Source organism: Aquila chrysaetos, chromosome 11 (genome assembly GCF_900496995.4).
Source record: "Aquila chrysaetos chrysaetos chromosome 11, bAquChr1.4, whole genome shotgun sequence".
Lineage (NCBI taxonomy): Eukaryota > Metazoa > Chordata > Aves > Accipitriformes > Accipitridae > Aquila > Aquila chrysaetos.
In genome coordinates this window covers 16,660,807-16,687,041 of record NC_044014.1, presented here as the reverse complement: position 1 = coordinate 16,687,041, position 26,235 = coordinate 16,660,807, and the positions used below count along the sequence as shown (strand labels likewise).

The following is a 26,235-nucleotide window of genomic DNA, read 5'->3' as shown; positions in this document are numbered from 1 at the left end:
AGCAGCTTCAGTGCCATTTGGTTTTGTGCTGTTTGGATTGTCAGCTCTCAACACGGGAACATGGTTCTCTGGTAGCCCCCTGCTCGGGCACTCAAGGAGCCTGATTCCCACTGATGGAGTCTATGAACAGAAAGTTAAATACAGCCTGTGTTAAGGCTGGGGCTTGAGCTCCCATGGGTTTCTGTCCTTGGGAGGGATTTATCTCACTTCATGAACAGGGTGATGGAAGAGATGCGGGGGAGAATAACACTAGGTGTTATGGTGTGTCCTCATTTTGGCTTGTTGCAAGTAAAGACAAATGGACTGCGTGTGCCCTGGGGATTTAGCTGCAACAGTGCATCTCTCATCACAGCAGACATGCAGGCTTTGGCTTGCTCAGCATTTGAGTGCTTCAGTGTGAAACTAACTAGAGATGGACACGAAATTTTATATGCTCAGAGATAAGCTGGGCATCATATGCAAAGGAGCATTCTTCCCTGTGGCAATTTAGGTGAGACGATATTGGGGATAATAACGATAGGAAGAGGAGACTTGGGGCTGGTGGTTCTCGTAACAGCTAGTGGCTGCTTGGGCACGTGGGTGCTGCTGCGGTTCCACTGGGTTATGATGCACATGTGGTGCGGTATCATATTCTGGGGAGAAAAAGCAAGGTTTTCCTTTAAGTAACGTGATGGGTGACAGGCAGGTGCAAGTCTTTGGAAAGAATCTAGAGGGCAAAAAGATGACAGCTAGTGGAGATGTTCATACACAAGAAAGCCTAGGAGAAAATGAAGGGATATGGGAGACTGCATGCAAATACAAACCTCATGCTTAGGGAAAAGCAATGCTTGTCCAGCTGGAGAAAGCGCACATATGGATACCTAGGAGTTAGCTGTGAGCATCACCCACAAGAATTCCATCCCTCTCAGGATGCTGGTGCCTCCTGGTGTCTGAAGGAAGTTTTTGTTAAAGCAATGTAGAGGCAGACACCCTGTATGTTTTGGCTGTATAAGGGTCTCATTGTAATCTCATTGCTTCCTTTAATTAAAAGCCATGCTAGAAATTAAAATTGCTGTTCTGTCCCTGGTGACACTCGTGATTTTAAAAATGAGATCTTTGTGTCCCAGCTGTCTCCCTGTGCTGCTGAGGAAGAGCTGTGTCAGGGATCCCAGGGGCTGCTCCATCCCTGGCCATTACACCCACTCTGTATAAAAGATGCACACAAAACCAACCTTGTTTTGGGGGTTTTTTTTGGTGGTTTGTTTTTTTTTTTTAATTGCATGGTGCTTGACCTCTGCTTTGAAGTGAGGAAGGCACACAGCTCTGCTACTCTGTGACTAACTGATTTTGCACCTGTTTCTGGAGTGGCTTTTTTAGGAGGTCTAAGAGAACCTGTAAAAGCTTTTGTATTGGCAATGAGCTCCTGGTGATCCCTGAATCTTAGATGCTCTCTCTGCTATCATGTTATTTATTAAGCAGCTCAGGCTAACCTTTTCCAGAAAAGATGTTTCTCATAACCTGCCAATTCATGTTACTTGCTTAATGACTAGGTCCTTGCAATTAAGTGGGGGATTGGCCTGAGTTAAGTTGGAAAGTGCTGTGAAATAAAAGATGCACAGAAAGGATAATAACACAATAGCACTCTGGGGTGTAGCCTGGGCAGGGAGGGGACCCCCAGTTTCTGTGCAGGATGGACAGAGCAGCATGCTTGCAGCCCATCTGACATGACTTCTCCAGGACTAGGGCAGGTGTGGTTAGTGGTGGAGAGCCTTGGGGTCAGGTTTATCACTAAGCAGGGCTTAAGTGGCACATTATTTCATTAACCTGCCTGAACCCACGGATTTACAATGGTAGGGCAAAGGTATGAAATAACAAAATGTATTGTCATTTAAAGATCAGGTTTGCCTTGGAGGTTGCAGTATCTGGGGCATCTGAGCCTGGCTCATCAGTCACTGCCACTGTCCCAGGACTGAAGTGCAGCATCTTGGCTTCTGTTCTTCAAACTGCTACTCACAGCAGAAATAGGTGATCTGGTCCTCTTCTAACTTCTTTACTCTATTTACGCAGCCCTGGTTCCCTTGGGTGGGCACTGGAATATCATAATATTTGTCTTATATCACGCATGACCATGTGGAGATCTGTCCATTTTTGTCTCCCCTTAGCTCTGGTTCCCTCATTAACGTTTCTGCTATACACCATCATGAAACAGGGATAATAGGGTGAGTTATAAATCACTGTCTGCTGTGGGAGTTGTGAACTGTGTATTTTAATGCCCAAGAATCCCATCTCGTACTTGATGTCTTTGTTCATGTGTTGACAGCTCATGATGGTCCATTTGTTCCAGCTGCCCCATGTCTGAGGCTCCCAAACCCTTACATCATTGCTTGCACCCTGTCCCAGGAAACATTTAACACTTCACTGAGTGGGCAGCAGTATAAAAGTGAATCTGGTGCACGTGTTTTTCATTTAAGAAAAAACCCCAAAATTCTTATACTTTTTGCTATTGAGTAAAATTCAAATTACTGAGGTGGCTCTGGGAGGTACCTGGCTTTGGCTATGTGGGAGGGTAGCCTAGCTGATGTGATGACCTTTTCTGGTCTTCATGTGGACTGAGGGTTTTTTTGTGTTTTGGTTTTTTTTTTTTGGGGGGGGGGGGGTTGTTTGTTTGTTTGTTTTTCCAAGAATTGTTTTCTGTGCATCGGTGTGTGAATCACATGCATGAACAGGAATGGCACTTTGGGTGTTGCTGTAACCAGAGATCTCGGCACACTACAGGACAGAGTTTGATGTGATCTCCAAGCTCCCCTGACTTTTCCTCGTGGCTGAGAGTTGTCGTTCCCTTTCAACTCTTCCTCCCTGGGCTCCTCATGCACCAGCTGAGGCACGTATCTACCGAACATGTTCAATATGCTATTTTGCCTGGATGTGTGCAGGTGGGAGGAGTGGAGGGTGCTCTACAGGGTGCCAAGGGGTATTGGTTCACCATGTGCAGGGAGTACCCCGCGGCAGGAGCCTTCACAAATTTGGTCAGTTTAGTGGACCAAAAACAAGACCAAGAAGTTACTTGATTTGTGTGTTCTCAGGAAAAAAAAAATATAATCTACTGCAGAGTCTCTCAATCTAATGGCTAGAGGCAGAACAAGAATCAGGGGCTGGAAGCCAATACCAGAGAATTCCAATTAGAAATCGGACACAAATATTTAGCCTGCTGCATAAACTACCTAAGGAAAAAAAAAGTGGCTTCTCTTCTTCATCTTGTAATGCTTTATATTCAGTCTGGATGCCTTTATAGAAAATACACTTCAGCCAAATTTGAGTTATTTGGCTCAGCACATGGATAAGTGGGTGAAATACTATAGTGTGTGATGTACAAGAGGTCAGACAAGGTGATCTGATGGTTCCTCCGGCTTTAGAGCCTCTAAGAAGTTTTAGCATGGCCAGAAGGATGGGGCCAGTTAAGGTGTGAGGCTGTGACTCCATCTGTGCTCTCCTGAGACTAGCAGAGGGTCTGTGTGTGACCCTGCCTCTTGTTCCTCTGATCTCAGGAGAGGATGCTCTGAGGAGAAGCTAAAGGTTATGAGTTTGGAAGCCATACATAAAACTGAATTCCCATCAGTGGTTTTTTTTTGGTTTTGTTTTTTTTTCTTTTTTAAACCAGCACTTAAGCCATGCGTGATCCAGCCCACATATGAGTTTGAAATGTTCCATTACGTTTTCATTATTTGTTTAAAAATGGGAATTCTCAAGATCTCTTTTGCTCTAATTACCTGATGCTACAGGGCTTCAGAGTGCCTTTTTACACTCTCCAGAACGTGCCCTTGGGATGGGACAAGTCTGAGTTCTGCAGCAGATGCTTTAGAAGAAAGTTGTTGGCATGAGTGGCTGAAAATAGAAGCTTGTTTACAAGGCTGGTTTTGCATTATCAGCTGTAGTGCTCCAATAATTAAGGCTGTGAACTTAATTAGCTCAACACTCCATAATTCTCTTCTGCCTCTCCAGGGGCTTGTCTGCGTACAGTTCTGTACAGCTTCAGCTTGTGCCGGGAACATCTTTATCCCAGGGTGGCTGCATTCACATGAGTACCACCTTAACTGCCATGAATCCCGTGCTCCGTTTTCGAGTACACAAACCCTCCGTAGGGCTTTCTGGAGAGCCCATCCCTGGATTATTTGGCTGCTTTTATTAAAACCATACAGGCAGAAGTACTGATCTCTACTGAAGCATCAGCAGAACTGAATGATGCCATTGTTACTACTGATTGAAAGGGTGCTTTTACACTGGCTTCAAGCTTGTGTCTGTTCTTAAGTGGAAAATGTTTCTTAATGCTGAATAATGTAGTAACATTTCTGGCCAGCACAGTCTTTTTGACAATGAAACATTGCCACACACTCGAGAACGGACTGGGGCTGCCGCTTTTACCTCTCCCATCTCGGTTAGGTGTCTTCTGAGCAGGACCCGACCCTGGGCAGGGGACTGTGTCCTCTCCAGCCCTGACCCAAACCAGACCATTCCCCAGTGACCCCACCGCAGTGTGCCCAAGCACATCCTGTGGCTGAGACCACCCTGTCCCCGGGCATCATCTCCTGTGTATTTCCTGATCCTCAGAGCCAACCCACGCACAACCGGGAGATGTTTTCCTTCTTGAGTGCGTGAGCTTCAGCTGTTCCAACTATCCCGTGTGTGCGTCCTTCCTGTTTGGATGGATACTTGATACATACACCTCAAATGGAAAGGGCTGGACATGATTAAAACACACAGTCCAGCCACAGGCATCCTTTTTTCACTCAGTGTGTCCCCCCCCCCGCCCCAAGTGAACCTAAGGGGTTGTAAGGATATTTAGAATTTATTGTGCAAAGTGTTGAGTAATTCTTCAACTGTTTTTACATGCGGAGGGACAGACACAAGGTGCTGCGTGCTGGCATGCTGTGCCTGCCGGTATCATGGCTGAGACTTGCTATGCTTACATTGAGGTACTTTCTATTTCTGCAGGAATATCTTGACATAAAAAAGTCAAACCTTCCTGATTTATTTGGAGTTAAAGTTGGTATGTAAACTGATTAGCTTTATCAAAATACTTACATTTTTTAAATTCTTTGAACTCCCAGGATAACTGATGTTCCAAGTTATTAACATTTAACATTAACATTTCCCCTTAATTACAGGGCTGTGATGAAAGCCTCTCTCCCAGCGGGTGCGTAGCTCTGGAACCAGTGATGGTTCCTGGTACATGATTAACAGCTCTGAATCAAGGCAGGACAGTTTCCTTGGACATACCACCTCTGCCAAGGGCGATGGCGTTCCCACAGTGTATCCAATCTCACCGTTGCTCACATACAAGCACAAAACCATATTTGTTTTACTCTTTTAAAAACAGTGCTTGCGTAGCTCAGATGCCTTGAAAGTCAAGGTAAAAGCAAATATTGGTGTGCTGGTTTTCACAAGCCCTGTTGTTAAACGGTTACGTATGACGTGGTTGGCAGAACATCAGCAGCTAAAGCAAACGCACTCATACTCGCTTCTTTCTCATCCTTGTTCATACTGTGCAGGCTTTCTGCTGCACGCTGCCTTTCGGCACACAGCTGGGCTAAGCGATGTTGTCCCCGTCAGTGCGGTGGGGAATGGGACTATGGATTTATCTTCCATGTTGTCTTTCGTTCTGGTTCCCGAATGCTCCAGTGAGTTAATTGTTAGCAGAGGGAGAGGGTAGGGAAGAGCCATATGCAAAAGAGGAAGGGGATATTTTCAGCTGAGACCAAGGCAAAGACGCAAGCTGTGAAGAGCGGCGATACAGAGACACGACTTTCTGGCCTTGCAACGGGCAACGTTTCTGATGGGACTGTGAAACTGCAGGGCTGGCTTGCCAGTCAGAGCCGAGAGGGCAAGTCCAGAGCTGTTATGCTAGATAGCATAAAGGCAAAACTTGCCGAACTTATAATGGATAATTTATGATGCAACCCTCGCAGAAACAGAGCCCCTCCATTTTGTGAAACAGAATGTCCTCTAGAAAATATTTGCACTTAGCTAGTACACGCAGATTCAAGGAAATTCTTTCAGGAGGGTTTGAGTCTAATAAAATGGGAATGTGTGACCTGGCCTGCACCATTATTTGCCCGGTTTTATCCTTTTGTTATTATTTCCAAATGTGGAATTCTCATTCTTCTACAATTCTGCAGGTGAAGCTAGGCCAAGAAAAAACACTGGTCTCCTGCAATCACAGGGAGCACCTATTAGGGCTGTAATGAGGCTAGCAACGCAGGCCCGCATCCAGAACGGCACATGTTCCCGGGGGTTTGTGGAAACGTCCTCGCCAGTGCCCAGGAGCCCGGTCCCTGCGTGGCTGAAGAGGTGCTGGTTGGAGCGGTGGGACCCCTGTGGGGCTGGGCGACGTTCGCTCTCAGCCCTTCTCTACGAACAGATGGGTTGCCTCGGCCAAAAGAGCGCAGCGTTTGGCTCCAGTGTTCTGGGATGCAACGGCTTACAGATGATACCGTCCCCTCCTCTTCCAGGACGTAAATCCTCTGGGACGGAGGCTGTGCCATCCTTATGTGCTCGTGTTGGAGTGTTGGTCCTTGCGTGACGCAGAAGGCAGAGCTGTTGTAAGCACACTGCCGGCAAGCTCCAGGTCTTTTCTGCTCTAATATTTACGATTTTTCTTACCAAAAGAGCTCCTTTTAAAAAATGTGAATGTTCCTGCTTCTGCCTGCCAGATATTACAACTGGGAGAGCTGGATCCTTCAAGTGTGTCCTTGTTTCTAGTTATAAAACCAAATTTGGACAGCAACATATAATATTTGCAAAGGGTTTTATGTTGGCTTTGTGGCACAGACGTGGTGGGTCCCGGTGCCTGGTGTTAACCGGTGGTCAGTGGGGCTGTGGGCTGCAGCAGAGCCACTGCTAGCACAGTGTGGGGACTCTGTGGCTGCAGGACGAGGAGCAATCAGAATGAATGCAATGACTATTTCCCAGAATGTAAACAGCCTCGCAGCTTAATGGCTCTACGTTGACGGAGATCAGGAAACACACTTTGTTATTTTAGTCTGAATAAGCTTATGCAGATGGAAAGCAGAAGCAACGTGTTTGGAGTCTCTGGTGTTCTCTGACAAGCCAGGTTGCACATGAGCGTGTTAACCTTGCCTTTGAAAAGCACTTGATTTTTATCAGCTTGTTTACCAAACTGTCACAACAAGGCATAAAACCACAGAAGACTCACATGCTGATATGAGAAATGTGCGTGTTCTTGGTAGCGGAAGAGGAATAGGAGCTTTCTGCTCTTTGTTAAATGCGGTAACAAGCCATTTTTTTCTACAAACTGTGGAGTGAGCTGTTGAGCGGGGAGCCAGTGCAAGAGGAAGATGTTCCATGCGACAAATTGCTCTCCTCTCCCGCCACCTCCAGCCTCCGCAGATGCGTGGGGTGGGATTCGTCAAGTTGCTCAAAAAAAGCCATTTGTATCATATCGTTTACCGGCGCCAGCGAGTCCCCCGTTCCCTCCCAGCCAGAGGCTTCCCATGCCGGCGGGCCAGCTCCCCGCAAGCCGGTGTCGCTGCTGCGGGAGCCGAACGAGTTAAGCTGTGCTTGCCGTTCCAAGTGGGAGCGAAGAGCCATTGCAAAATGTTTTTCCCCCCGTTGGCTCTGCGTGTTGTTTTAAAATTAAATTGGTTCTGGTTAACAAACAAGAACAGGACGGCAAAATTAAATTTTCTGAGGAATGTTGTGAATCCTGTGTGAAAAATAAACCCCAAAATGTTTTTTCCCTTCCCGCACTCTTTGGCTTGCCTTTGTCCCCTCTTTGCCTGCCATCCCTCCCTCTCTGCTCCTGCTGTGGACGTGTCAGTGGGTGGCAAGGCTGGTGTCCTTATGCCGAGGTGCTGTGGTGAGCAGCAGTGGGAGTTAATGGGAGCTGGGATGTCATAGCTTGGTGAATAACTTCATTTCTTTTTCCTTTCTCCTTATTGTCCTGCATCTTCTTTTCTTGTGCCTTTGTTCTCGCTGTCCTCCCAGACCATGCTCTGCCTGAGGGATCTTGTTCCCTCTCCAGCAGGTGAATTCTGTGCAGGTCCAGAGAGTACCTCAGTCATGTAGAGGAGACAGTATTAATTTTAGAGGCAGAACTGGACCTATAAAGTATAATTCAGCCCCACGCAGATGACTGCCACCGGCCATCTGCAACGCTTCAGTCTCACTGGAGTCCAGCACAGACTCTGCATTGGAGGAGCTACACCCACATAGGGCTCTGTGATGGACAATACAGATTTCTCCCTGTCTGCTTCCATCTTCCTTATTTATTTATTTATGTGCAGATGGAAAATCTTTGACACAAATTGGCACTCCTTAGATTCTGTTACTCTGGAAAGCTTCTGCAGTTCTTAAAAGCTTCTCCTCCATTTGGTCAGCCCTGCAGGCATTTGCTGTGCACTTCATAAGTCATTTCTCTAGTCATTGCCTCAGTATTTGTGTCAAGTCTTCTTGGATCTTTATTTATAATTTGGCACGAGTCTCTTTTGAGGGCTCAGCAGACTCTCGCTGTTTTGTGCGAACTAGGACATCTTGCTCTCAGACCTTTAGATGAGACAGCAGGTTACTCTGAGTTGAGTTTCATCATACTTGTGGTGCATGTGAAGTGCTGGGTCTATTGTTATTTACTGGCTTTTGCTATTGCTTTTATTCGGGAAGTAAGACTCCTGATGCCTTGTATGCTTGGTTCCCTGTGCCACCAATTCCTGGAGGCTGGGAGTGTACCCTGGGAGGTGTCATGGCGTGGTTGCCTCTCTTGTGCTCTTCTCCAGGCATCTCCTCTTGGCCATTGCTGGAGATGGGAGGCTCAAACAGTCCTCCAGCATGATGTAGAGCAACCACATGGGCTCACCTGACTGGAGATGTACAGGGTCAGACAACAGGTCCAAGAGAAGAATAAACATCTCTGGGGAGGCAGCATGGGTCTGCTGAAACCTTGCCTCCAGGTGGCACATGAAGATGGGCCCTGTGAGCAGTGTTTTCTGGAGCAGGGTTGTGCGTTGGACCCCACGTCTGGAACAGGGCTGTGGCTGTCACGGGCAGCCAGGGAGCACTCCTCCCTCGCCATCAGACCATTAGAATAAATAAAACAGCTCCACTTATGCTGGATGAAATCAAGTCTTCTGGACTGTGGCCTAAACACGGTCAACAGCTCCTCTGGGCCCTCGAGCTGCCAATAGCTTGCACCTCCTAGCGAGTATGTCCTTGGGAAGGAGCCATTAGAGGCTAAGGAAATTCTGCAGATCTCCATCCTTCAAGAAGTGGGAAATCATCGCTGATAGGACTTGCAGCACCTCTCGTGTCAAGGAACGGGATATGCAGGAAACACACTGATTAGAACCCAGCTCTGTGCAATGCCCCAGCCAATGCCCTCCTACAGCATGGTTATCAACAGCATTGCCAAAACTTCTCCAGGGCACTGTGGAGGCTGGGTTTCCCTTCTGCTCAGGCCTCGTGGTGATTAGTTTGTGCTTGGGTGAAGAGCCATCAGCGAGCTAATGAGGTTTTCCGAGGCCCCTCTGATAGTTATGGGCTTATGTTGCATTTGTCATGCCAGGACTGGACTTGTGTGCGCTGAAGTGCCAGTAAAGTTCACCAGAAAGAAATCATGATCAACTAGGGCCTGAAGGATCAGCTTGATAAACCTCTCCCCGCTGCTGCCACCTCTTCTAACACAAGTGCTGGATATGTGACTTCTTGATTGGATGGCCAAAAGTGCTCTAGAAAGATGTAGTCATGTTTCTACGCACGTGCACACAAAATATTTCACATTCCTAAATCACTGTAGATCTCTCCTTCTTCATCACTATCAGTCTTTGTGACCAAAGCTGTTGTGTTGCACAGCAGCGCACCGCCAGCAGGTCTGGTCAGTGCTGCTGGGAGGAGGCTGGGGCTGCCTGAGTTTCCTACTGCTACTGCCTTCATCCTCAGCACCCTCAGTCTCTTTCTGTTTTCTCTCCAGCAGGTGCTCCTGGTGCCTGTCCTCCTGACTTATCCTCCTGGTGTCCAACCTCTCACCCCGTTTGTCCCCTTGGTGCTGATATAGCGCAAGAGAATGTGGAAACCCAGGCTGGTGGTTGCAAACCTGGTTTGAATGTTTATAATTTTATCCTATCATCTCTCTTTACATGGGAATTTCTTATGCTAAAGTTTCGGACAGAGGGCTTGAGGAGATGACCTGAAATCTGAGTGAGAATCTGTTGAGTCATTTCTGAGTGCTATGAGCATAAATATATTTCTCAATTCTAAAAGTGTAACGTTTATCAGCTGTACAATAATGTGCAACCAGCCTCATTTTGCAGGATCAGGCTTCCAATATCCACAGCCCTCAGCAATAAATGGAGCAAGGTCATTGCTAAGCTGGAAAGTAAATGCTTTTGAAGCATTTCCTCCTAGGACAAGACCTAGTCTTTTCTTCCAACTGCTAACAACTTCCTTCCCACTCAGACCAAGTCCATAACCTTTCTGATACAGAAACTTTCCTGTTCTCTGCTGTCAAAAGCTTTCAGCTCTCCTTTTTTGTCTCCCTTTAATCTTCATCAGCATGCCATGGTGTGTTCATCTGCCTTTTGCTAGGCTCACCTTTTCTTGCACTTCCCTCTTCTAATGCTGCCCACGGTTCCCATTTACCGAAGATGGGAGCCAGTGGGCATATCCCACGTGTGATCCAAGGGGATGGGATTCTCAGGTGGAATTATTTAATTAGAGACTGCCAAGCAGTTTTGGGTGAATTTATTTTAATAAGTTGACTTTAATATTTTCCATGCATTTATTTTTCAGTGGAGATTATGCCATATCCAGAAAGATAACCATTTACTTAACCAGTGAGATACATTCAGTTAAACCCTGAGAAACTGTGCTTCTTTAGATCAACCTTTATCCCCAGGAATTGTCTTGGAGGGCTGTCTCCTCTGGCTGGGCGCAGAATCCCTTTCAGAGGCTTAACGATGGTTATTTGTTTAGCTGAGTAAGTTCAAAAATCTGAGAAGTACATTGCAAAAATCTCAGATCCCTCTCCCAGAAGGCAAGCCAATGACACCATTAGCTTAATCCAGCACCTCATATGCTCAATTTTAATACAACTCTCTAGCTCCAGAATTTGATGTATTTTCAGTTGAAAGATTTGTGTTCCAGTGGTAAGAGGGGAGAAGGAGGGAGGGCAGTGCTGTAGGTCACTCAGCAGTTGGGTACACAGATGTATTAAAAAACTCGCAGAGGGTCTCTCTGGAAAAGAGCTAACATCCGACATCTAAATCCATTCATTGACTGGAGTAACTCACGGCAGAGCCTTCTGCTGTGTGTTTAGCTGGGTCCCACGTACCACGAGCGAGCCGTGCTCTCAACTGCCGCCTCCTGCCTACGTGGCTCCCTGCATTTTTGACAGCCACCTCTAGGCATGATACAATTAATGGATGATATTTGGAGCTACTGTCTTGGCAGGCTGTATGAGCACCCCTCTCCATCTCCACAGCGACCGAGGATGTCCTAACTAATGCGGAGGAGTTGTGCTGGCAGCAGTGGCTGCAGAGTAACTGTTGTGAAATTTAACATCTGTCCCATCCAAGTCCGTATTATCTGCAGTTTGATCTCTAGGGCTGGGCTGACTTTGGGTTGTTGTCCAGGAAGATAAAGAGGTATAGAGCTCCTATAGAGTTCACCTGAGCCACTTTGGGTGCTTACTTCACATGCAGTCATGTCTGTTCTTCCCTGCTCACCTTAAAAGGATAAAGAAAAGTAGTTCAGATGATCATATCGCCATTGCAGTAAAGCTGGAGGAGATGCATTCCCCGGAAACACTCGCACGCAGTGAGGGGAAGCTGAGGGTCTCAGGGATGCATCCGCGTCCAGGGGAGTAAAGCAATAAGTACACTTTCAGTATACCAGGAGTAAAAGCATTTCAGCAAAGTGCAGCATTATTGCAAGGGGGCATGCTGATAAGGGCAAAATGCTGGGTGAAAATGCAGGAAAAGTATTTACTGAATACACGTGAATCTTCTGTATTTGACAAAACAATCTGACACAGATTTCGTAGTCATAATTGAGCACTCCTGTGGTTTAGGTTTCCTAAGTGGCCTTTCATCTATTCCTTCCCTCTTCAGGTCTGCTTCTGTTTCACGCTTAAAATTAATGTAATTAACAGCCATGTCACAGTTAAGTGTTTCTATGAAAACTAAAGCAAAGAGCTGTCTCTATGTTAATACATTGTTTACTCTTTTGCACCGAGTTACAGATTGATATTTTCCTCTTTCTTCCTCTTATTTTTATGTATTTGCAGGGTATTTTCCTGCTGTTCTTTCTGCTCCTCGCTCCCCTGGACCCACAGCACAGCTGTTGCCTCTCCATGTCTCAGTGGTTGGGAAATGCTGTCTTAAACTCCCTTCCCCAGAGATCCTCTTGACCTGTGCCCTGAATTTGTTCAAATTTGGTTTTTTTGAAATACATTATCTTTAATCCGTTGTTCTTGTTCCTCCACTGCCTTAAATTGCTGAACTTTTGGTTTTGTAATCACTTGCACTCAAATTTACTTCTAGTTTTGGACTATTAATCAACTTTCTATATCAATAATATCCAAGTAATAAACATCCCCTCCCCTGCTACTTTTCCTTCTCCAGAGCAACTTTTCTTTATGCATTCCAGCAGCTTGGTATGTTTGGGACCTGCCCTGCTCTGTCTTCAGCAGATGCCAGGGTAATTAAAATTACCTGTTCCTACCAACTCCAATGATTTGGTTGCTTCAGTCAGATGCTCAAAAAGGCATTGTCCATGTCCTGTTTCTGATAAGGGAGCCTGTGGGACATCTCCTGTGCTCCTTGTCTCTTTCTCTGTGCCTGGGGACATGCATAGCGTCTGTTTCTCACCTCTTCTTGAACCCTGAAGTATTCTTCATACAAAAAAAAACCCCTTCCTATTTCCTCCTTCTGTTTCCCAAACGAGTTAGATCTTGTCCTGCAATGGTGTCTTTCCATGAAGCATGTGTGAGGCTAAATGCTGTAGTTGTATACAAGGGCTTTAAAGCAGTCTTGTTTATCCTCTATTCTCCTAGCATTTATGTGCAGACATATAATATGATCAGAAGGATGCCCCGTTATTCTCACTCAGAGTTTTTCTCTGAGCTTACTGCAATTTGCCTTTCCCGTAGCAATATCCTAAGCCTTCAGTTGGTGTTCGGGCACCTACTAGCTTTTGTGAGTGGCTCCCTTCAGACCTAGTTTCCAGACCTCTCTCTAGATTGGAGAGGTACCAACCATCTTCATCCAGACGCTACTTTTTCCAGTATCCTCTCTCTGCAGAAGACATCTCACCTGGGCAGCAGCACCGTGCTGTCAACAGCAGGCACTTGAGCACGGCTCTGTGGCTGGCGCAGAGGAGCAGGAGTCTGAGCGGACCTGTCCTCCCTCAGCACATCAGTATTGTTTCGTGAGATCCTGAATGTCACGCATAGCAGCCATTTGTTGACATAGCTTGGTAAGACTTATAGGACAGCAAAGAGCTGCAGGATTGGAAGCTTGGAACAACTTGCATTACTGTGAAGGTACTGAAGACCTGCAACAAATGCTGCTTATTGAGAGGAGGCTTGATCTTAATCTTGAGCTATCCACAAGAAACAAAAATCTAGCAGGCAGGGGTATAGCAAGATCCAGCCACTAGAATGCCAAAACAAGTAAGTTTGGACTAGAAGCCAGGTGCCTATTTTGACCATGGACGTTAAAAAACAGAATTTTACATGGGGATAGGCTGATTTCCATACTTGCAGCAAATTTTAAGCTGGCAGTGGGTACCTTTACAAAAGATCTGATCTGTCCTGCTGAGGGATTGGGTTTGACTCCGGCACTCCTTGTGTGCGTCCTGGGCTGTGTGGTGCAGGACATCAGGCTAATGATGCTGGCCTCTTCCAGCCATTCGTCTGTGCCTCTGAAATCAGGTTCAGACTCCACCCTGTGTGCTTTGGTACAAGATTCCCCCAAAGATTAGCTGGGGAGAGCTCCTGCCAAACCGGGTCCCTCCAGCTGAGGCGTATCTGCGAGCCCAGAGGAGCAGGAAGAGCCAGGGCTAGCTCCTTCAAATATTTTACAGATTAAGACCAGGGTCTGGGATCTGCGGGAAGTCAGCGGAGTTCACAGACCCCAGCGGGTTGTGGTCCTTGCTGCAGTGCTAGAAGTCTGCGCCAATAATTGCTGTCTTCCTCATCCGCCTAGCTTGGTCGTTCTCTATCGTGTTCAAATGCAATGACACTCGGCAGTGTGGACAAGCCTTCTGACATTATTTGAGTGCAGCTGGAGGCATCTACTTTAGCCTTGAAAATGCCTCTTTCTTGGCAGTGCTGTGTGTTTATTATAATGCTGTCTGTAATGTGCAAAAGTACATTTCTGTTTTAACTTCCTTCTTTATGTACTAAAGAGTGTGGTTTTAATTAAGGATTTCAGATTGAAACATTTCCGGTTTTATGCGTTGTTTTTTGGTTGGGTTGGTTGTTTTTTTTTAGGACAGTTTTCAGTTAAAATGTTTTAGAGTTTTGAAAAATACCAGATGCCCAACTCACAAAGTGTGCAAAGAGCCCTAGTCACTCCCTCTTCCTCCCAGGGAAATCAGCTGCTCCGCCGAGCGGGAACAGCCAGGGACGGCCGATGGCGAGAATGGGGTCAGCAGGCAGGAGAGGATGAGCCGGGACTGGGATTGGCGGTTTTCAGCAGCACACCATGACTGCGGCTCCTTGCACGATAGGAAACGTTGACTCAGACCCGTAAAATGAAGCACCTGATTTTTGTGGATTGTGGGTTTACCCCCCAAATAGCTAGGGATTGTACGAGGGGATGGGCAGATCCTTGCTTAACGGCAGAGCATCTTTCTTGCAGTGTCGGCTGGCGAGGGGCGTCAGGTGTGCCCCTGCCATCCCTGGCCACCGCCTGCAGCCCCCACCCACAGGGAAGCGAGGCCAACCCAAACAACTTGTAAAATAAAATGGTTGTTTTGCTGCACGTCAACTGCCGTTAAAAGGAAAAATAAAAACAAGCCAGATATTAGCTCTCCTCCTAGTAGAAGAGCTTAAAAATATCCTATGAAGGCACCCAAAATTTTTAAAAACAGCAGGCAATGAAAATTATGTTAAAACCAGGTTTCTGAAGCTAGTCCCATGATTTTTGGGAGTTTGACTCATGATTTTTGAATGTTAGGATTTGGCAACGCTAGAGTCCTCAGTTTGAATTTGTTCCCGATGTGGTATTTCAGCTTCCTAGCATGACTGATCAGTGTCACTCTCCTCTGGAGCAGCACGAGACCCGGGGGGTGGGAGGTAGAGAGGTCCAGGACAAGGTGCTGCACCTTCTGCAGCTCTGGGGCTGCTGTCAGGTGGGTCTGGCTTGCATCCCCGTGCGAGGTTCTCCTGAAACAAGCCGTGTGTCTGCCACATGGCAGCAGTTCAGGCAACAAAAACGGAGGATGGGAGCTGCTGGCCAGGCTGAAGGGTATCAGTGAGCTAGATGAATAGCTTACCTGGGTTAAGCATTTTACTGAGATTATACTAACATGTTAAAAACATGCTTCATACCCATACATCTTTCATGCCAGTTTAGCCATGCAGCATGTTCACAGGGTCTTGCTCAGCCCATGCTGCCCAGCTCAGTTTTTGCAGGAAAGTGCTGAAAACATCCGTCCTCTTGCTGCAGTGTTAGCACTTCTGGTGCTGTCGAGAAAAGGTATTTATAAAGAAAACCTCTGCCTTGCAACTGTGCCTGGCACCTTGAAAGAATGATGTGGGTGTAGCTTGACTGAGTAGCAAGTGATGCACAGGGGAGCAGGTCCCCGTGATGGCTGCTGTGGTCTGCCCTGCAGCTGGCAGCAGGAGGTGAGCATGGGGACAGACACGGTACCTGCCCTTGTATCTTCTCACTCTGCCTCATGTTACAGCATATGGCTGTACTGCAAGCCACAGCGTTATCTTGTACGCACCTGCGTGGGTTTGGGCTGCATGGGGTTTCCTATGCCTGGGAGGTGAGACTCGGTCACAGGAGGAGATGACCCTCCATGTGGCTTCCTCGGCTGGGGAGCAGCACCAAGCAGGAGCCAAGTCACCTCTCCTCCCTGGCAGTACAGAAATGGCTCAGATTTGCACCTCAGGCCAGCTTTAAACCATATAAATCACCATTTCCTCCACCCATGGGTAATGCTCTGCAGCTGCCCAGGTACCCCTGCCCCAAAGCCCCCCATCCCGATGTGACCCACAGCCCCGTCCTCCCTGCGAGGCAGCCGGGGAGGGCGTTTGGTCCACCCGTCAGCCGTCCCCGTCCATCTCCAGCTGCCTGCCTATTTGGGAGCTCACAGATTGCTGAGTGCTTGAAGAGCTGACCACTTCTTGCCTATTTGGGAATGCTTTTAAATTGTTCCAGAAACTGCTGTTTGTTGATAAATCGGGCCGATTGCAGAGAAGTGTTTTAGCTAAACTGTGTAAAAGAAGGAATGAGCCGCAGCGCAGCACTGCCAGCTGTCATTGGATTTAGAAACACACATCATAGATTTTGTTGCTTTTCAGACAGCTGCGCTTATAGCTGCTCTTATAGCCATATAAAACAGTCATTCTGTCAGCAAACAGTCTGGCAGTGGAGCTGGGTTATATTTGCAGCCGTGTTCCCAAGCCTGGCGGGTTCGCTCCCTCCACGTGCATGGGTAAAGTCCGGAGGAAGGCGGCTCTGTGGCATGGGCTGTAACCTGTCCCCAGGGTTGCAGGTTTGCACAGGGTAAAGAGTAAAATGCTTGGCTGTGCCTACTGCCTGTGCAGGGGATGGTGCTGAGAGGGCTTGTCTTCAGCACCCCTGGTCATTAGGAATGGGTAGTTGCTGCCCCGAGAGGGTGTTTTGGGAGGTTTTACCCCAAGTCTGCAGTTGCTGCTCAAGAGTCTGGCTAGCTGGAGGTCAGGTTGACAAACCACAGCTTGTTATAGCAGCACTCACAGCGATCAGGCCCTGTCCTCTGTGGTCCATCCTGTTTGGACTTTAAAGCTGAGAGTCCCAGGGACCAGAATTAGATTTTAAAGAATTTCCTCAAGGGAAGGGAGATAGTGCCTATTTATCAAATTTGAAGCTTTTCACAGGATCAATATCGCTTTCAATAAAACCTCATCCAGGAAGGGTTTCCTATGTAACAGACCAACTGTAAATGCCCACTCAAAGTAGCATTTGAGTATTTTATACACATTTTATTTGCGTTCCTTTATAAAAAGTGGAAGAACTTCAAGTAAACTAATCTAGCTGCGTCAGGAGGCTACTCCACAAGTGAGCTATGAGAGTGGGAGTGAGTTATTGCTGCGCACGCACGCTGTTTCACACCAATCCCTTGTGCAAGTGGTGTCAGTGAGAAGTAACTGCAATGCAGGCTATTGCCATCTCCTGGTGGGATGAGCTGCCTCCCGCAGAGGCCCCGAGGACGCCCAGCAGTGCAGGCACTGTGGAGCAGCGAGGATGCTGATGAGCTGTACCCGTGTTTTCTCTGGAGCAGTTTCTGTGGCTCAAGCCCAGTGATCTGGGGTGGCCAACAAGGTGGGCAAGAGCAGGTGGTGCTCACAGTCTTATTTGCTCTTGCTCTGTTCTTCTGCTCTGCTCAAACCTGTAGCCCTCTTCCCACCCACCTCCATTTCCCTCTGAAACTTCAGAAGATGCTGGATTCATCCTGATCCAAAAGGGAAAATGTCTTAAGTTATGCAGCAGAAGAAAACAGCTTTCTTAGCTGTAATGTGATCTTGGTTCCTTCCCAGGCACCGGGCTGGAACAGAGGGCTTGGAAATTGCCCCTCTGGCCATTATCTGAGCTTTACAGCATTTGGAGATTGAACCCAGATCCCACATCTCTTCTGAAGCGCCATGTCAATTTACACTTGTTCCTAGAAACCATTACTGTCCTGTGAGCTCTTTACCACGCGAGGATTGAAAACAGAGCTATTCTGCTCATTTGAGCTCTTTCGTTGCATGAAGGCAGAGCTTAGGGCTCATTCCTTTTTCTCACCATCTGAGGATTAGGCCCAATCCTGACTGTTATCCGACCTCGATACCATTTACACACTGAACCCAATGCCTATAGCTTTTATCTGAGCCCTTACAGCATTTGGAAGCAGGCCATGCCCCTTGTCTGGTATCAAAAGCATTATATTAATTTGGGATTCATTCCACAAAATGAGGCTGTCAGCCAGACTGCTTAGCAATTGGATATTGAACCCAGACCTCGTGGTTGTCTTCCAAGTTATATGCCAGCTGGGAACTCAGCCCACAATCCATGGCTGCCAGCCAAGCTCCTTATTGGCGAGAGATTGACACCAAGCCCCCAGACTGCTATTTCTGTACGGTGGTGTTAAGGACTAAACCTAGCTCACGTGGTCAGCATAATCACCTCTGCATTGGCAATGAAATGAAAAATCTAGTTAAAGACTTGAATGAATATCGAGGGTCGATGTTCAGCTGCTTAAAGACCAGGGATGATGACAACAATTCCCTTGGAACAAGGCCCCCTCGATACTCCGGGGGGAGTAGCTCCAGATCCCCCATCTGTCATCCAGCTGGATATAAAATCCAGGTTCTCATTAACACACAGTGCACAGCATTTCTTTACTGGCTGGCAGTATTAAAGCCAGTTCCTCCAACTTTCAGGTATGCTTCAGATGGGATTAAACTAGATCCCTTTTCTATAGCACCATTAGGCTCTGCCAAAGCACTTCTTGTCACTCAGAGCAGACCTCCAACGCTGCACCTTGCCTTGGGAAGCCCTTCCTGCACACAGCATGCCCCCAGCCTTTGCTCCTCTGTAGAGCAATAACGAGGCCTGGGAAGTAAATGAGAATGAGGGACGGTTCTGCACACCTCCATCCTCTTTGGAGGAAGTTGGGAGCCTGACCAGGTAGAGGGAGCATTTCAGGTGAAACGTATGTCTGAGGCAAGCAAACTTTTCCCTCCTGCCAGCAATTTTGCCTGGGAATTCTTCAGCATCTTTACACGGTGTGGTTTTACTGCATAGCAAAATGCTTCAGAAGACTGAATTAAAACCAAACAGCTTCCCAGCTGGGATGGTCATCATTAGAATGCAATTTCCAGCAATCGTGTGGGTTTCTTGGTAGCCTCGAAATCTTTAAAATTCTCCTTAAGCAGCAACTTTGAAGGAATGGCTCAGCATACAGCTAGAACAAGAAAATCTTCCCATGATCCAGTGGATCAAGCTGGATGTTATAGTGCGTATGGACAGTGTGGGATGTTGCTTTTCCTCTGAACTTGCAGGGGTGGTAAAGGCTACTCTTTGGTGCTCTAACTGTGCAAATTGTGGATGGGTGTTCTGGTTTCCCTGTCTGAAACCCTACTGTGACTGGGGATGGAATCCATGGGAAGTTTTTGAGCCAGTTTTGCAGACCTGTCCCATGGGTCTGGAGTTGCTCTGATTGCCTGTTACATATCTTCTGATTCATATTTATTTGCTAAGAAAATATTAAGTCCTTGCCACACACATGTGGTTTTATGAGGACTTTCAGCCCAAGAGAGCTAGTGCAAATGGGATTCAGCTGACTGTGGTGGCAATTTGTTTGTAAATAAATTTTCCATGTACCCACTTGTTCTTCTATAAGTGGGAACACCTTTCTTTTTCCATTCATTGCTCTTGCCAGCCATCTTACTCATCTCTTGTCTGAACACTCTGTACCGCCCTTTCTGCCCCCTCCCTGTAAAGCTCTCTTTGGGCTTCTCTCTGCTCTTTGCCAGGTTTTTCCCTACCCCTTCCCTCCGCTATCTCCTGTGGGGTGCTTGGGGGGCAGGGGATGCTGCTGGCTTCAGTGCTGTTTGCAGGGATCCTCCAGGCATTGCTCAGAATTTATGGGGAATGCAGAGTCGAGCAATACCCATGATCAGTTGAAATCATTACTTCTAGAACTGCATTTCTTTGCTTTATCAACAGAAGGGTTCATCTGTTGTGCATTTGCTTGGTCTCTCAGCTAACCTGTGGATTTGGGGAGTGCAGTGTGTGCTGCCCGCTCCATGCTCAGCTCTCGCCCCATCCTCCTCAGTGCTGGCACACGCTGTATGTGCAAGAGACTGACGTGGTGAACGGTGGGGATAGAGGGAGAACAGGCTCTTCTTTCCTGTCCTCCTGGTTGACTTCCCAGAGTTACGAAAGCCCCCGGCACGCCGTGCCATGCCCCGCCACCCCTCAGCCCACTGGCTGATCTCAGGCTCCGTCTCAGCGTGCACATGAATTTCCACTCTTCGTGCTAAGCCCTGCCAAAGCAAAATTCCTGAAGCAGAATAAAAAATGTGGAAGACTTTCAAACCCAGAGATTATTGAACTGTCCCCTTTACCAAATGGCAGTCAACACTATGTTCTTTATAAAGTCTCTAGTATAATGTTTAATTCAGTAACTACAACTGGAAAGTCTTTCCAATTATTTTAAACTGCCAGAGACGTTTTAATGTGCCTCAGATTTTGTGTTGGCATGCTACAGAGTTAAGTGCCATCCATCTTTCAGAGAACTTTAAAATTTAGCCTTGTATAAAAAGGAGAAAAACGGGAAAGAATTCCAAAGGATGTACTTGTCCCATGAACCCCACCACCATTTGTAGCCTCACAGACACCTTCTCCTGCATTTTGAAATCGTTTGTCTCCCTCTGTGCAGGGTGAGAGATCTATGCAAACAGCCAAATTCTTTAATTCCTGTGCAGAGCTTCAGTTGAGGGCAGGATTGTGAGCAGAGCTTCACTGGCGGCCACCCAGCCGTACATTGTCGGGTGATATTCACTCTCCAGATGCATTCAAGCCTCTGCAACCACGGATGTAAAAGGTTGAGAAAGCCCAAGTACCGTCTGATTTCTTTTTTGTGGCAGGGCCATGGGGCCTCTGTCTCTGCTTACTGACTGCTGTTAGTCCCAAACCTACTGAGGCAGGCGCCCATCCCTGCTGAAACCTGCCAGCAAGCACTGCCGCTGTGTGCGAGGGAACAGAGCACATAGCTTTGCTGCCTTGGTTAGCCTCGCTCCAACTACGTGAACATTAGTACATGGCAGAAGCTGACTCTCAGCATCCTTGCACTTTTGTTTAATTCTTGTTTTTTTAAATTTTTTTCTTTTTTTTTTTTGCCTTATTCCTTCTCCCTGAGCTCAGTGGCACGTGAGTGCTGAGCATGTGCATCTCTGCCCTGGGCAGATGGGGAGAAGGGGCAGGGAGAATGTCTTATAAATCCAGTTCTGCTCTATTAAGATTCACTCTGGTATGACAATAGCTTTTTCTATTGAAATGCTTTGTGAAAGCCTTGCCTAATGATCTGTTAGCTGGGGAAAGGTTAAACTCCTGCAAGATTTTCTGTGTTTGATGAAGAAAAAACAGTGCAATTATCCAGAATTCAAAGTGAGTTTTAGCCAGCTGTTAATAATACTGCGATTCTTCATGTTCTCATTGCTCAGAGGTAATGTGGCCATCCCTAGTCGTGGCAGTAAAATATTTATAGCATTCTCTTTTGGCCCTGTTTGTACTTATGGAGGGCTGGACATCACTTGAGGTCTTCTAAATTTGCTTCTTTTTGTGCTTTAGCCACCCATGACAGTACTCTTCTCATCTAACTGCAGCCATCTGCAACAGAGACGTCCAGTTTAAGGCAGTCATCTCAGGAGGGGTCAGACATGCCCTTTAACCACTAATGGTTGGGTGTCTTGTGCAAACTGGTCATCAAGGCTCTGCTAGAGTCACTGGAGAGACTGGTGCTTCCAGGTTCACACTATGCCAAGACAGCTGCCAAGGATGAAGGAGATAAGTGGACTTGATACCTGATACTCTTGATACCAAGAGTGCCTGTATTAACAATCTGATTTGATGGAGAGGTAGGTTTATTAGTAGTTTTCTGCTTTGTGGCCTCTTTGCAGTCTGCAGGTAGGTTTGTGTGCTGGGAGACCACTGGGAACGTGCAGGAGCAACCCTCAGACATCTGTGTGTTCTCCTAGCTCTCTCCCCTGATCGCTGAGGTTTCCAGCTTGGAAAGTCATGGCAGAACATGAAATACACGTGGCATCTCTGTGTCCAGGCGCACGGAAACAAAATAAGTGTCATGGGGAAAATAAAATTTCACAGTGGCAGGCCCTGCACTGGGATTAACAGACGGCTTGTTTCCTCCGGTGGATGCATGGAAAATCAATTCCCAGACCTCTGCAGAGGCTCCTAAACATGAACCAAATCCCCTCCTGTAATAGTTAAGAACTACAACTGTTTTGCGCCAGCAAAAAGGCTTCATTTCTAGCAGGGGAACTGCAGGTAACACCTTTTTGCTATCTTCATGTTGTCATTTAGGTGTCTATCTTATCCTCTTTATAGGAGTCTCATCTCAAGTGCAGCTTTTTGCCTGGAGGTCTGAAGTAATTGAGTATTAAGTAACTGTATCTGTCTCTAATTCACTAAACATCCAGAAAAACAGCTAATGTGCCTGAACCAGTGGGATGAATACATTAGATTAATCTAATTCAGCTACTTTTCACTCAAACAACCAGTAGCGTTTAGAAAAAGGTTGTGAAAGGGATTAGGAATTTCTTTTCCACATTTTTCCTTTCTTTTCCTTTCCATGACTTTGCTGCATTCCATTAAATGTTAGCTATTCGGTCAGCTGAATAATAAACGTAAAACATTACTTTTAAAATAAGTTTATTCTTCTCAGACCTCAGAGCTGGATCCATATTCACCGAGGCTTTCAGTGACCTGGAAAGGCAACAAAATAAATGCAGACATACAGGCTGTGAGGAGTTTATCTTGACCGGAGCGAGCAGCTCCCGGCTGTCACCATCTCACTTGCACCTTGGCCAGGCAGTGTGGGTACAGGGAGTCTTGGAGCATTACCCCTGGGCTTAGAGCAATTGCCTGAGCATGCAGTCACCTCCTCTCATCCCCTTCATCTGCCTTGGCCATGGTGGTGCATGCTATCACCTTAGTACCATGGCAAGTCTGATGTATGTATCCTCCACTCCTATATACCCTTCTTCATTGTAAATGCATAAAAAGACCCAGAGCAGGCTGCCTAGACCCTTCAGTTTAACAGCAAATTACTGGTAGCTGCTCTCACTGTGCATATTTCTTACTGCGGTTCAGTCTAGACCAGGGTTACCTCACTTTCTGGAGAGACGATCATGTGCAGTCATGTCAAAAGCCTTAAAAACCATCAAGGTATAAGACCTAAATGACTGCTTTGCTGCCCGCAAGCCCTGCTCTCCTGTCAGTAGTTTGCTTCAGCGTGATTTGTTCTTGACACATTCCTGTGGCTGTTGATCATCTCCTTATATTTTGTAAGTGCTGACAAGCAGCTTGATTATTTGTCCAAGTATTTTTCTGGGACCTGAAGCCGGTCTGCCTACTCCGTAAATCCCCAGCGCCTCCTTCCCCTCTTCTGAAAGCGGAGCCCTCGGTCTGCCCTCCCCAGCCCCCTGGAACCTCCCCATCCCTGGTGGCTCCTCAAAGTTAAGTGGTTGCATCTCTGAGGCTGCTTCAGGAAGCTCGCCGAGTGTCCTGGGATGCAGTTCAACAGGCAGGGATGATTGAAAACACCACAGTTATCTAATTACTCTCTCACCAAATCTCCTTGCTGTCGTGTGAGTTCGTATCCTGCTAACACTGGCATTAACTTTGTCAGGCATTTGATCGCTTTTGAGTTTTTAGGCAAGATTGAAACAAAAAAAGGCATTAAGCATTTTGGGTCTCCCAGCAGCGCCCTGTGTTAATGTCACTCCTCCCTGAATAGTGGGTCAGCTCTTTCTTTGGTCTCTCCTGCTGCTGCTGGCTGGTCCCCCATTGCTCATCAAGGCTACAGTGCAGCAGGGACAATGCCAGCTGGGGAGTTTTGGGGCCAGCAGGTAGGACATGAATCCTGCAAAGATGCCAGCATCCCAGGAGGGCCACCCCAGCAGCAGAGCTTGGCCAGGCTGTCACCAGGCAGGGAGCCCTCCTTTCTCCCCAAGCTCAAGGGGTGGCACGAAGCTCCTCTCTCTGTGTGCAGAGCAGAGGTTAGCCAGGTGCGTCGTACACACCTTGGGGGCTCTACTTGATTATTGCTGGGGCTTGGTTACTGCACAGGGGGCTGCGGGAGCTGAATGCAGGCTGTGGTGGCGTGTGGGAGAGGTGGCCGTGAGCTGGCAGCCCTGGGCAGTGATTTCCTCCTCTGCTCCCCAGGCACGGCAGGGATCTGCTCTGAAAGAGGTGCAAGGCAGGATAAGCACAGGAAAGGCTGAACTTTCCTTGCCAAGAACAAATGAAAAGAGATGTTATAAAGTCACTTGTCTCCGGTAACATGGCCCCTAGCTCTGACATGGTGGTGGAGGGCATCCAAGTTTCTTGCTGGAAGGAGATGAGCCCACACCTGGTATCCTATCCTGGTTTCAGAGGTCAGGTGCATTTCTGCGGTTACAGATGTCACGGGCATGGCATTTGACCCTGCCTCATCCTACACAGAAGGCAAGGTCTGATGGACAGCAGGATCATTTGAACCTCCCTGGAACTAGCTTTCATTTGAATTACAAACTGTTTTTTGTTTCTTCCCAGCCAGGTCTCTAGACAAACTCTATAACTTTGCTGACTGCTCTGGCCTTCACCTGATCTTTGCACTGAATGCTTTGCGCCGAAATCCCAACAACTCCTGGAACAGCTCCAATGCCCTCAGCCTGCTGAAGTACAGTGCCAGCAAAAAGTACAACATCTCCTGGGAGCTGGGCAATGGTGAGTGTGGGAACAGGAGAGCCACAGGAATGGAACTCGCTGTAGCAGAAAGGTGTTCCCTTTTGGAAGAAGACATTTGCAGATCCCAGGATGCTTTGCCAATGTAGTTTCAGAGGGAATTAAAGGCCCCTGCTATAAGGCAGCACCATCTCGAAGATGGACCTGGCATGTGTTAGCACCTTAGCTGGATGTTTCCATCAGTTGGTATTAAGCACATGAAATGTTTCTGCCCTGGCTGCTGGGCACAGCCAGCCCTGGGGTGGCCAGAGCAGCAGCTGTATGGACTTGTATGGTGGCTGCCGTGCCGGGGAAGTGGGGGGGAGCCTAAGGGGACAGGAGCATGACACCAAGGTGCAGGTCCTTCACCCAGCACACAGCAAAAGGGGTACAGGAGGAGATGTGGCACAGAAGAGCAAGTGATGGCCCTCATCCACTTCTCAGAGGTTCCTTCTGCTGCTCCGCAGAGCAGGCAGGCAGCTCTGCGGAGCTCAGGCTGTGCGACAGCGTGAGCTGTGTGTCTCTCTCCGGAAGCGCGGATGAAGGAGCAGAGCTGGCAAGCCTTGCTTGTCTATTTTTATTTTTCCAGAGCCCAATAACTATCGGACACTGATCGGCCGCTCGGTGAACGGCAGCCAGCTGGGGAAGGACTACATCCAGCTGAGAAGCCTGCTGCAGCTTATCCGCACTTATTCCAGAGCAAACCTCTATGGGCCGAACATTGGGAGGCCCAGAAAGAACGTCATCACTCTCCTGGAAGGGTAAGTGATGTTGCTTTGATCAAGAAGAGATCAGAAACCCCTCCTGAGACTGATGCCCTTTGCAGCAGGTAGACTTGCTCTTTGGCTTCCCGATGTCCAACAGCTGCCAGGACAGCGAGGCTCTGTGCGCCTCAGCCACTGCAGTACCAGGGGCTTGGGGACATGGTCGTCTGTGCTGCTAAACTTCTGCAGAAGTTCCAGGTGGGATTTTGGGCTGGGCTGATTAACACTTTCCCAAGCGTTCCCAGCGTTTCCCAGTTATAGGCAGACTGACGTGCCCACATTGTTGGGATGTGAAGATAACACAGTGGTGTAGATGCAGGCTCCTGCATGCCTGTGGGCTGCAGGGCCAGGAGGTGGGTCCTGGCACCAATTACCAGTGTAGATGTTGTCTCAGAGTCCTCCTGGACAAATTGCTTTGCTCTTCCCATTTGGTGACTTCTCCCTGTGCTTTCTCCATCTGTGCAGAGGAAGAACCTGTAGCAACTTTCTTCACCGGCCAAGCCCTCTGCTCCCTCCTAGGAGAATTGGCATGTCTCTAGTTTGGGGCGGCCAGAGGTGGAGAAGGAATGGTGACAGTGAGGGACACAGACACCTGGAGGTGACATTGGACAGCTACAGGAACCAGGGAGGTGTGGGAGCCTGCTGGCAGCAGGAATTGGGACTGTGCTGCTCCAAGACCGTGCAGCAGAGGGGAAATTCCCTGTAGGACTGTAAACAGAAACTCCAGTGCACAGGGCTGGGCAGGGGGAGGTGTGGAAGGGACTCTGCTGGGAGCAAAGCTG

At 47.7% G+C, this 26,235-nt stretch overlaps 1 protein-coding gene across 2 annotated transcripts in view; it reads left to right on the top strand.

The window, feature by feature from the left end:
• HPSE2 (heparanase 2 (inactive)) overlaps positions 1-26,235 on the top strand; it is a 113,624-nt gene that overhangs the window by 49,256 nt on the left and 38,133 nt on the right. For both annotated transcript variants that reach the window (XM_030029821.2, XM_030029822.2), the window contains 2 exons: positions 24,519-24,692; positions 25,279-25,450. In XM_030029821.2, the coding sequence (XP_029885681.1) occupies positions 24,519-24,692; positions 25,279-25,450 (346 nt within the window). The remainder of the gene's footprint in view (positions 1-24,518; positions 24,693-25,278; positions 25,451-26,235) is intronic.